We start from the raw sequence: 12,057 nt of genomic DNA on the forward strand, positions 1-12,057 counted from the left end.
TATCCAACTAGAGCGGCCGTGTTTCTTAAAAAAAAAAAAACATGAAAAATAGATTGGACCAAATTTTATTATTTTCTTTTGGGGTTTTTTCTTTTTTCTTGTTTTCCGGTATTATTTAATTGAATGTCACCTGGCTAAGCGGTGTCCGGTTGTCTTCTATAAAACCCCTCTGCCCCTAAACCCTAAAAAACTAAAACCTCAGAGGCTGAACCAAGGATCACATAAACCCTAACGTCAAGCTTCCAGGCCAAACCCTTCCTCCACGAAAAAGAAAACAAAAGAAATCTCCTCGCCAAAACCCTAATTTCTCTTCGTCTTCTGGTTACGAGTTTTGCAATTGAAAATCGTTTTCAAAAGTTTTGGGAAAATCTGTTTTGTCAAATTCATTTGTACTTTGAAAAAAAAAAAACAAAACGGGCTTTGTGTTTTTGGAAACGAAATTTCTCCATTTTCACTGAACTACATTCATACAATTTTGTTTTGGTTTGATTTTGGTTTTGAGATTATATATATAGAGTATCTACTAACATATATATACCCAGTATAGTTTTAATCATCTTTTGCAATTGAGTTTTCAAAGCCGCCATGGATGGGAGTTTCAGCCTGGATTCTGCACTGGAGAGGTTACTCGATCGTTGCCCAAAGCTCCGATCGTTTCCGAAATTCGATTGGCTCTCAAAAAAGGTAACCATTTCCTTCTCAATTGTTTGGTTGCTGAAGAAATTGAAGAACAAAAACTGACTAGAATATGAATGAATTTTGTGCAGGGAGACAAAGTTACTGAAGACGAAGTGGTGCAAGCTCTGGTTGAGGTGTTTGTGAATCCTAGTTATACTATTCCCCTGACAGGATGTTTTCGCCCTATAGCTGAGGAGGTTGTGGTTAAAACTGTGGAGTTGCTTCGGCTGGTGCCCAATTTGGGGACTAATACCGACAAGAGAGGTGGAAGTTTTGGGGAAGATAGAGATTTAAGTGAAGTGTATAGTGTTATTGAGTTCTACAATAGAGCTGGGAGGGGATTGGATCTCCATGAGCATGCTTGTTTGGCCTTCTGTCGCGCCCTTGATTTGGCTCCTTTTTTGTTGGGGTAGGTTCATCTGTTTATCTGTTTAAGCCTAATGATAATGTATAATCTATGTATTGTGTGCATGCATATGTGTCTTGTTTGAGTGTTTGTGTGTAATTTTATATACTACCCAAGGTATTATTTAGTGATAAATTATTGGAACATAAACATATCTAGATTAACTTAGATATCAAATATAAATGAATAGTGATCTGAGGAATGAAGCTAGTTGCTTTCTTAGGAACATAAACTTTATAAATATCCGAATGATTATTTGGGCAGAACCTACCTATTATGGAACAGAGTCTGTTTCTGTAGCTTTTTGTAGTCATGGCCACTGCTTAGGATGAAAGAGAAGTGTTGTATAGAATACTTTCATAGCTGTGTGTGTCTCAGCTTTAAAATGTAACTTAAAAGGTGAAATATGGTTTGTTATTGGTTGTTGGGCAATATATTGGGGCTTGGACTCTAAGATTGTGGACCACGGTTGCCGATGCAAAAATGGTCCAAAATTGCTAAAGCCAAAGGTCCAAAATTTTGCAGGAGCAACTACTTTCCCCCTGCAACCTCCCTCGAAAGGCTAGTGGATAAGGGATGGATTTTGGGCTCTCCTCTATGATTATTTTCTCCCTCAGCTGTCTAAGCTGATGCTAGTAATCATATAAGGAACTTGACTCGTAATCCACAAGGATATCACTCCTTCAGCGTAACAAGAAAATATAAGTTAAAATCTCAGTAATCTTTATGACCAAAAGCATAAATTATTGATTTGTGAAACTTTTTAGTTTATTATTTATCTTCTGTCAACTCATTTTGTCATTACCCTGCTTCATTTGTTTTTTTGACATAAAGGAATATAGCTTTAGAAACTAATTCTTGAGCATTTTCTTTAAACTATTGTTGTACGTAGATGCAACTTTCTCTTGGTATTTGGAAAATGTTTAGATGTGCTATCAGGTTGATGTTGGAAGTTTAACTGTAGAAGTTGTATCATGTGTTCCGTCTACTATTTTCCCATTTTTGCAGGTCTGTAGAAAGTTATTTCAAATTTGCTCCACCTCCATTTGAGCGCATTTTGAAGAGGCCAAAAACTTCTGATCTCTCTTTTGAGGTATGTAAAATTTTCTAGCAAGTGTTTCTGTAAATATGGAAATCTATGTCTTCCTTGCTGCCTTCTAAGACCAATAAATAAATTTAAGAAAGAGTTGATCTATTTATTGTTATTTTTTTTTCCTTCTAATTTCCAATTGCATATATTTTGGTTCAGCTTTTTTATTGTCTATAATTTTGTACAAATTGTGCCAGTCTCTACTGGGGTTATTACTCATTTTTGTACTTGCTGTTTTATTTTTCAATAATATGGAGATTGGATGATTAGGCAGCACTTTCACATTGACGCACTAGATATACATTTTCACTTATAGGTTCAACATTATATATTGGCTAAACTTGTTGTATATGCTATTCCCTCTTCCAAATAATCATTGTTGGTATATTTGCCCCAAATGATATCACTACATAATCTTTTTGATGCTGCTTCCACTTTTGTCTTATTTCATATGCTTTTCTTGTGTTTTTAGAATTAGTTTGACCTTATGGTAGCAGAATATTGCAGAAACTTTTTCTCAATTGTTGTAAAAATGAAGACTGGAAATACATAATAATGGTTCAAACCTGATGGAATGTTTTTGTGGTGAAAAAATGGTTGAAAAAGATTCCCACCAAAATGCTCCAAAATGTATATCAAAACCTCAAAAACATTTTCGTCATAGATGTTCAAAATATACTTGAACATGCCTTTTCTGAAATGAATAAATTATATGTGCCTTAGCTTCAATGCGCTAGCCTTGCAGTAATGTAGAATTTTCTTCGCATACTTGGAGAGTGTTCTGTCACAAGTGTTCTGTTTTTGAACTTCACCTTCTCATGAAAACAAAAAAAAGATAGCTCTTCAGTGAGTGGGGAGAAGTGGAAGCAACACATAGTTACATTTTGGTGACCTTTGGCATTTGTCAGCTGATTGGTCCACATTTATCAATTTATCTTATTTCACGTCTTATTTTTGTAGGTTGGAACTGGTGTATTGTATGCAGTACGGATTTCTTACCGCCTCCTTTTAACGGAATATAATAAATTTTCTGAAGTTTGGGACTTGGCCTGTTTCTTGGAACTTGTTAGCCATTATGCAAATCTTGATCTGCGCTGCAGTACTCCAGATATTGTGGAGGTTATCACAGACATAAGATGGTGTGGACTGCAGATAGTGTTGCTTATTCTTAAGCTCAGCGATAAAGCAATTTCAAATTTGGGTATTGGAGATGAGGATGCATTTTCATGTTTATTGAGGTTGGTTTTTGTTCACTTTGAAATAGTTAAATGTAGAGAGCGATACAAAGGAGTGAATGAGGACTCCACAACCTAGAGCTGAGAAAAAACACAAAAGACTAGCAATTAGAACACACCAGAAGCTAGCCTTACTTCACAACCATTAACAGGTTGATTGTAATAGAACGATAAAATAGTGCCTAAAAAGCCCGAGCATCACTTGATCCCTAATCAGTTTTATTGCCACCCCCTCATAAACCTCAAAATTTGTTTGCTCTGCTCCATCAAAAACTTCGTTCCTAAAGCTGGAAACATGTGCCCAAAAGCTCATAGCACCTTTCTGGAATAATGCAGCGAAGTCTCCCTAATCAACTTCCAATAAGAACAATGGAGAAATGCATAATTTCCATTTTTCTCCCCATCGATGAAGTAAAAGAGACACAAAAGTCCTCCTTTGCACAAGATCGCATGTGTTGACTAACCTAATATCCTCCAGCCAAACCTTGACGCCTTTAGGAGGGACCATCAATTTCCAAATCCGAGAAACAAGAAAGAAATAGGGACTGCTATTTTAATAGTTGTTATCTACTGCCATTTGTTCACAATGTTGGATGAAGTTTGAAGTTCAACCACCCCCAACCCCACCTCGCAAGATGAAAAAACTTAATTATCTATGGTTGTTATGCCAATATTTATCTTTATTTCATTATTCTAGGTGGAAAGAGTTTTGTCGGGATGTCTCGTTGGAGGATGCGGGCTTGTATGTTGATTTATTCAATGGAGAGGAATCGGAGTCACAGAATGAGAGCATTGATTACCATCAGAGAAGCTGTTTGCAGCCTAGTAGCCTTAATACAATGCCTATTCCTTCATCACAGTGTTACGGAATTCAGCCACAAATTAAGCGACAAAGGTGAGCTACATGGTTGTTCTCTTTTGCTAGAACATGAAATATTATCCACTAAGAACTCTGCTATGTCTCTCTCTCCCTCACACACACATTCATTCACAGCTGTTCTTTGGTCTTTGGTTTCTCACGTTGCATAAATTTTATTTGTATGCTTAGGAATGAGAGATCAGCTGCAAATCCTCTGCCCAATGATATATCAGGTGCAAATCCATTTGTCTTGACATCAGCTGTGAAGAAAAGTTATGAGATGATGCTCTTAGCTGTGAGTCAAAGGTGGCCCGTTCTTCTTTATGGTCCCACCGGCAGCGGGAAATCTGCTCTCATCAGCAAGTTGTCCCAGGACAGTGGCAATCATGGTATATGCAAGTTGATATTCTAGTATCAGATCTTGTAAACCAAAATTTACACTAGTAACTTTACAGTACTTTAGGATGGAGTATGGAATGCATAACGATTATTTTTAAAACTGATTTAGGTCATGGGCAAGAGAAACCCCATTAAGTAATGGTTTTCTATTGAATGGTGCACCTTGAACTGTTAAAAGTAGAATCTTAACTAGTCTGTGTTGCTATTTTTGTAAAAGCAGAAACTCATTTGCAGACGCAATATCCTCAAGGATATTGTGTTTGGCACAAAAGCTGGAACATCTCTCTGTTTGAACTTTTTCTATAGTGAAAGTGAGAATCCAGAATTTGGCTTGATGCATGAAGACTTGGGATTGCTATCGAACAAAACAGATGATGAGATAAAAAGAAAATGATACTGCCCATGGTGAAATTTTTGTATTTTGTTAACATTGGCACTACAAAAGTAATAGGCATCCTATTGAGATACAGCAAGCATAAATAAGTGGTCTAGAAATGTTGGACATAAATTTCTGCTTATGCCTTAAGAGTCCTTGGGTAGTGTTGAACGTGCATTAGCTATGAATTCAGTGATTTATGTATGGCTAGTGTTTCTAGTTTCATGTTCTTTAAATCTGAATTCCAGTTTCTACTTTCATGCTCTTTAGCTATGTCTAGTCTTTTCTTTGCGGCAGTGTTTCTAGTTTCATGCTAGTGGTTCTATTTTCTTGTGTGACTGGTATCTGCTCTCTGTATTGCAGTTTTATCAATTCACATGGATGATCAAATTGATGGTAGAACACTCATCGGTAGTTATGTCTGTACTGAAAAACCTGGCGAATTTCGATGGCAGCAGGGGTCACTTACCCAGGTTTGTAAACCTTTTTCATATACATTTCTTTTTGTGCATACAAGTATTCTCTAACCTCAAATTCTCCTTATTGCAGGCTGTTTCTATGGGGTATTGGGTTGTCTTTGAGGATATAGACAAAGCACCATCTGATGTGCATTCTATCTTATCACCCTTACTGGATGGTGCACGCTCGTTTGCAACAGGGCATGGACAGGTTTTTCTGCTTTCTTGTATTGCTAACTCCAGTAAAACAAATCTACTCTTATTGTCAAGTAGTAATCAGTATTATTACTGAGCCTTAGTTCAAGGATCATAGGAAACTAATTAAGTCATAGTCAGAGGATGCTTGTATCATTAAGTTCGAGTAAGTTTATGGGATCCCACAATAGATCTGCTATGAGTATGCCAGCCACCCAACGGATTTGAATGAGTTTTTTGAGGTGCATAGACCGTAGATCAGTGAAACAACATCGGGACTGGAACACTTTGTTTTCTTTTTGATAAAAAACTTTTAACTGATTCCATAGCTCTGGAGAAGTTCAGAAATCTGTGAAACTTTTCTTCTTAACCAACTGAACAAGTAGAGTAACAGGTAATGCAAAAATCAAGCAACAATCCCAGCGATGTTTGTTAGACACCCACAATTGACATTTTACCTTGGACCGTAAACAAGCTCTTTACATTCTTTTGCAAAATCTAGTCTCTGTCTATCTGTTTAGTTGACAGATGTCATAATTTAGATGACTGAAAATTTAAATTTATTTTTTTGGTCGGAGTCTAAATTATCAATAATATCCCTGACATTTCCTTTATGAAAAGGTTTGATATAAATAAGCATTTTTCTTATAGTTCTATTGATATCAACATTTGGTCGGTGAGTCTATGTTTCTGTATTATACCCTCTACATATCTTCTATCCTCTTATTTTACTCATTGACCTATAAAAAGAGAAATGGAAAGGCCTGGAGGAAATAGTTGCTTCGGTACTTGTTTTTTATTTTTATTTTTTTTCCTGGTTGCTGTCCCTGATTTCCTTTATTTTTTGTTTTGATCTATGTTGCGAGTATTATGTATTTATTTATGTGCGGTGAAAGTGGTTTCTTCATCAGTGCAAACTTGCATTTCTATTCTAGCCTTTAAATGTTCTTGAAGTATTTCTGGGACATTTGCAGGAGATTAGGGTGGCAGAAAGTTTTCGACTTTTTTCGACAATTTCAACTTCAAATCTTGATGTATCTTCCATCGCAGAAGGTTGGTGACCTATTTCTTTTTGTCCCAAGGCTTAATAATTGTACATAGCACTATAATGTCATTTAGTTCTTGATCTATTATTTGGTCTTGGAACTTTTATGGCTTAATTTGCATAAGTTAATTGGAAAACAGAGTATACAGGTAATCTTTTCTGGCTCTGTAGAGAGGTTTAGTGGAAGTTTTGAAATTTTTTGTTTTTGGTCTTAAATTTTTGTTGATTGTATTTCTTCCTAATTTTGCCAGACTGAAATGCAGTTGTGTTGGAAGAGTTACCTAGTTGTTTAGTTCTCTTTGTCTAGATGTGGAAGCCTAGCTGTTCTAGGATAGGTTTCCTTTTTTTTTTCCTAAATTTTTTTTTTATTGGACTTCATGTTCACAGCTTGAACTGTTCTATTTGTTTTGATTTTGTTTTCTTATTAAATGGGAAAATATCACAAATGGTCACCGAGGTATGACCCGTTCGACACTTAACTCATTGTATTTTCAACAATATCATTTAACTCACTCACTTTTAAATCAGTCTTGCACTTAGCTCACGTTAATATTATTGTAAGAAGCCGTTAAAATTGAGGGTATATTTGTCTAAACACTAAAAAAAGGCATTTCTAACTTGATATTTTTTTTCTGAAGAAAAAATGACATATTTTTTTCAAATTATATTTCAATTTAAAAAAAAAAGCCTTTTCTATTAGAAATTTCAGAAACAAAAAAATTGAAAAAAAATACTTAATAAGCTTAGATTTTTTTTTTGTCAAAGTTGGAAATATATTTTTAAGTGTCAAATATACCCTCAATTTTAACGGCTTCTAACGGAAAATTTAACGACATTGAGTTAAGTGTAAGATAATGTTAAGTGTGAGTGAGTTAAGTGATATTTTAAAAATATCAGTGAGTTAAGCATCAAACAGGTCAAAACACAGTGACTATTAGTAATTTTTTGCCTTTTTAAATACAAAAAATCTTACGTTGTCAACCATTGTAATCAAAGATGGGGTAGTGTTGAACGGCATTTACACGTTAGAACAAGTGATATTTTATATTTCAGTTCATTAGTTCACGTCAAACTCTTTGCGGCAGGTGGGAGTTCACTTTCTGCTGTTTGGAGGAGAGTGATGGTTGCACCTTCAACTATTGATGACTTGCAAACGATATTGAAAGCGTGTTATCCAAGTTTAGGGTCTCTCTCTGTCAAGCTCACAGGTTTGCTCTATACCATGTTGGAAATTGTTTCGTATTACATGAATTTACAAACTGCTGACTAGTGTCTGTTCCAGAAACACTTGGAAGTGTCAACTCTGTCATATTACACCAAATTGGTGGATATCAACCCGGGAACTCTGCTTCTGTTAGTTACCCAAGTAGATTCTCTTCAAGGTAAGTGGAGTTGGACTCTGGTTTTTGTTTAGTTTCTGTGGATTTTTAGGGATCTTTCACTAAATTTAATGACAGGGATCTCCTCAAATGGTGCAAGCGCATAGAAGGGCTGAAATTAAGCTTTTATGGAGATAATTTGGATTGTGATGCGAGAGTACGCATCTATGAGGAGGTGATACTTGAATGCCTTCTTTCCCTTTTATCCTTATATATTCTTTGCTGCATATTGTGAACATTGTCTTGTGATCTTAGGCTGTGGCCATATTTGCTGCTTTCTCAACATCTACGAAAAGTCGCTTAACTATAATGAAAGAGATCGGCAGGTTATGGGAAGTGCCATCAGATTATTCAGAGACCTTGTATCCTTCTAACAAACACAAACTCCAGGTCTAAGTTAATTTCAAAACTTAGATCGCATTAAACTTAGTTTATAATTTGGTGGCATCATCAGTTTCTCATAATTTGAACTGTATTGCAGGAATTACTCTCAGAATTAAGAGTTTGCTTCCGTCACCCTCAGAGCACTGTTAGTCCTGAGCTCTTCACCTTGTCTACGTTGTTTTATTTATTTATTTTGATAAGATGTAAAACGTCGAACATGGAGTTAGGTTTGATATTTCTATGTACGCTTGCAGTTATGTGGCAAAAGGAAGTCTTTTATTGATTTAGATAGGTCCATTTGTTTACTCGAGAGACTAGCTTCATCAGTAAAGTGGAATGAGCCTGTTCTCCTGGTTGGGGAAACTGGGACTGGGAAGACTACACTTGTTCAGGACCTGGCTGGGAGGCTTGATCAGAAACTAACAGTTTTGGTACTATCACTAGTCCCCCTCACTGTTTCTCTCTAATCTGTGGTCAATACCTTATTTATAGGCGTATCCTTTGAAGTAAGTTTAATGTGAATATATTTGTTTCAGAACTTAAGTCAGCAAAGTGATGTTACTGACTTATTAGGGGGATATAAACCCGTGGATGAAAGTTCTGTGTACCCTCTCTTGTGTAAGGAGTTTGAGAATCTATTCAAGAAATCATTTCCTGTGGAGGTATTATTTAATCCAAACATTCTTTGCTACTGCTTGTTTGTTACAGTCTTCTGATAACTTATGTTGTTTATGCTCATATGCAGAATAACAATAAATTTCTTATGCGTTTACACGAGGATCTTTACAGAAAAGATTGGAAAAAGGTGAGAAAAATCTTAACAAAGGCTGTTGATCACTTCCGGAAGTCTGCGAAGGAAAGAATGGAGTTGGTAAAAAAGGAAACAATTGAGTCAGTCGAAGAGACAAGATCTGAGTCTCTTAAAAAGCGGAAACGGGTGAAACCTCGGACTGATGAAGAAATCAAGGCATGGGAAAACTTTAAATTCAACCTGGAGAATGTTCATGGAATGATATTTTCATTTGTAGAAGGAGCTTTTATAACTGCAATGAAAAATGGTGAGTGGGTTTTGCTTGATGAGGTGAATTTGGCCCCTCCGGAGACCTTGCAGAGGATTATGGGTGTTCTTGAAGGAGAGCACGGGTCACTCTGCTTAGCAGAAAGAGGGGATATTAGTTATATAGAACGACACCCTAACTTCCGGGTATTTGCCTGTATGAATCCTGCTACTGATGCTGGAAAGCGGGATTTGCCCTTATCTCTAAGGAGCAGATTTACAGAGTACTTTGTTGATGAGGTTTTAGATGATAAAGATCTGGAAAGATTTGTTAAGGAGACTTTTGGAGACCTAAAATCGAAAGAGGACTTAGTAAAGAAGATTGTGTATTTTTATAAGACTGCGAAGAAACTATCTGAAGAAAAGCTGCAGGATGGAGCTAATCAGAAACCGCAATATAGTTTAAGGTCTCTGTACCGTGCTTTAAAATATGCAGAGGAGGCTGAAAGATATTTTGGATTTGAAAAAGCAATATATGATGGGTTCTGTATGTTTTTTCTCACTTTATTGGATAGAAGTAGTGCTGTAGCCATGGAAAAAGTGATCTTAGAAAATTTGTTGGAGAAGAAGACTCCGAAGAGAGTATCATATGATCGTTACTTGTCCAAATGCTACACCATTGGAGAGAACTCTGATGAGTTTAAAAAGAGGTACATTATAACTGCAAGTGTTGAGGAGCATCTCAGGAATTTGGCTCGTGCTATTTGGACAAAAAATCAGAAGTATCCTGTTCTCTTGCAGGGGCCTACATCCAGTGGCAAAACTAGCCTTGTGCGGTATCTTGCTGCAGTAACGAATCATAATTTTGTACGCATAAATAACCATGAACACACAGATTTGCAGGAATATCTTGGTTCCTATGTAGTTGATACTTCTGGGAACCTCGTATTCCAGGAAGGTGCGTTGGTAAAAGCTGTACGAAATGGTGATTGGATTGTTCTAGATGAGCTTAACTTGGCTCCATCTGATGTGCTGGAAGCATTAAATCGATTATTGGACGATAACAGGGAGCTTTTTGTGCCTGAGCTGCAAGAAAGTATTCATGCACATCCCAATTTTATGCTTTTTGCTACGCAGAATCCACCTGGTCTTTATGGGGGGCGTAAAATGCTTTCTCGGGCTTTCCGCAATCGTTTTGTAGAGATCCATGTAGATGAAATTCCTGATTCTGAGTTGAGCACAATCTTAGAGAGGCGGCCACCTGGAATATCTCCAAATGTGGCAAAGAATATGGTTGCTGTGATGAAGAAATTGCAAGAGAAGAGGCAGACAAGCAACGTTTTTGCTGGGAAGCATGGGTTTATTACTCCGCGTGATTTGTTCCGCTGGGCTGATCGTTACATAGAACTTGGGGGCAAGCCAGAGGATCTGGTCCGAGATGGTTATTATCTTCTGGCAGAGAGGTTGCGGGATGAAGGTGAGAAATGTGTTGTTAAAAAAGTTCTGGAGGCAACCTTCCGTGTGAACCTTGCTGACCTTTATAGTCAGGTACCATCTTTCTTCTCCTTTATGTTTATGTTTGTCTTTGGGGCATTCCTGCTTTGAGGTTCTTTTGGGTATTGCTTGTTTTTCTTATGTTTAAACTTGCATTTGAATTTTATTTTCAAGTTAACATGCACTGTATCATTGGTGTATTATCACGTTTGGTCACTTGTCAATCTCACATTAACTTGAAATGGATTTATTTCACTGGACTTGCAGTTTATTATGTTGTTGGAAGAAATTTCAAATCCCTTGTTTGTTTGTTTTTTTTTTTTTTGTGTCCTGGAGAAAATCACTATTGCTTAGATACTTTGTTTGAAATATCACAAATTGTATTATATTGAATATTTGTGAAATCTTGTTCTTATTTATTTATTTTCATTGCAGGGGCATGTTCCTGACTTGCCTAATTGTCCTGAACTACCAGAGAGTCTCAAGTATGTGCTCATATTTTATGTAGTGCTAGTGCTTCTGATTGTTTTATGAATATTGTTTGCACTCACACTAGTAATTATGTACGATGTAGTGTTAGTTGGACGAATAGTATGCGGAGATTGTACTTTCTTGTGGACCGTTGCTATAGAGTGAAGGAGCCTGTACTTCTTGTTGGTGAAACAGGGGCTGGAAAGACAACTGTCTGTCAGTTACTGAGTATTATTTTACGTTCGAAATTGCACATTTTGAACTGTCATCAGTACTCAGAGACTTCTGATTTTCTTGGGGTAGGTTATTATTTTATATTCTGTTTGTGGCTTAATTTTAATTCCTATTTGGTATTCTGTAGATGCTTAGTGTGTTTTTTTTTTTTCCGATTGATGATGCTTAGTGTTTTGTAAAGCATCTCATTTTTATTCTTCTAGAAATTGGACTGGTAGTTAATGAACTTATTTCAGGGGTTTTATCCTATTCGAGATAGATCAAGACTGATGTCAGATTTTAAGGAAGGAATTGAAGAACTAATGACTGCAGAAGTGTCGAAACGCTTCCATCTGGACCATGTAAGCATCTTAATTA

The 12,057-nt window shown here is 36.5% G+C and overlaps 1 protein-coding gene across 4 annotated transcripts in view; it reads left to right on the forward strand.

Moving 5' to 3' along the window:
* The first annotated feature begins 209 nt into the window (after window positions 1-209).
* The window catches only part of LOC112188271 (midasin), a 33,756-nt gene continuing 21,908 nt past the window's right edge, over window positions 210-12,057 (forward strand). For all 4 annotated transcript variants that reach the window (XM_040514569.1, XM_024327360.2, XM_040514570.1 and 1 more), the window contains exons 1-20: window positions 210-684; window positions 768-1,087; window positions 2,093-2,177; window positions 3,135-3,412; window positions 4,107-4,304; window positions 4,458-4,657; window positions 5,407-5,516; window positions 5,593-5,712; window positions 6,671-6,749; window positions 7,827-7,949; window positions 8,024-8,123; window positions 8,199-8,295; window positions 8,376-8,510; window positions 8,602-8,649; window positions 8,759-8,935; window positions 9,041-9,166; window positions 9,250-11,049; window positions 11,431-11,480; window positions 11,570-11,765; window positions 11,937-12,041. In XM_040514569.1, the coding sequence (XP_040370503.1) occupies window positions 586-684; window positions 768-1,087; window positions 2,093-2,177; window positions 3,135-3,412; window positions 4,107-4,304; window positions 4,458-4,657; window positions 5,407-5,516; window positions 5,593-5,712; window positions 6,671-6,749; window positions 7,827-7,949; window positions 8,024-8,123; window positions 8,199-8,295; window positions 8,376-8,510; window positions 8,602-8,649; window positions 8,759-8,935; window positions 9,041-9,166; window positions 9,250-11,049; window positions 11,431-11,480; window positions 11,570-11,765; window positions 11,937-12,041 (4,446 nt within the window). In that variant the 5' untranslated portion in view covers window positions 210-585. The remainder of the gene's footprint in view (window positions 685-767; window positions 1,088-2,092; window positions 2,178-3,134; window positions 3,413-4,106; window positions 4,305-4,457; window positions 4,658-5,406; window positions 5,517-5,592; window positions 5,713-6,670; window positions 6,750-7,826; window positions 7,950-8,023; window positions 8,124-8,198; window positions 8,296-8,375; window positions 8,511-8,601; window positions 8,650-8,758; window positions 8,936-9,040; window positions 9,167-9,249; window positions 11,050-11,430; window positions 11,481-11,569; window positions 11,766-11,936; window positions 12,042-12,057) is intronic.

This window comes from Rosa chinensis, chromosome 2 (genome assembly GCF_002994745.2).
Source record: "Rosa chinensis cultivar Old Blush chromosome 2, RchiOBHm-V2, whole genome shotgun sequence".
NCBI lineage: Eukaryota > Viridiplantae > Streptophyta > Magnoliopsida > Rosales > Rosaceae > Rosa > Rosa chinensis.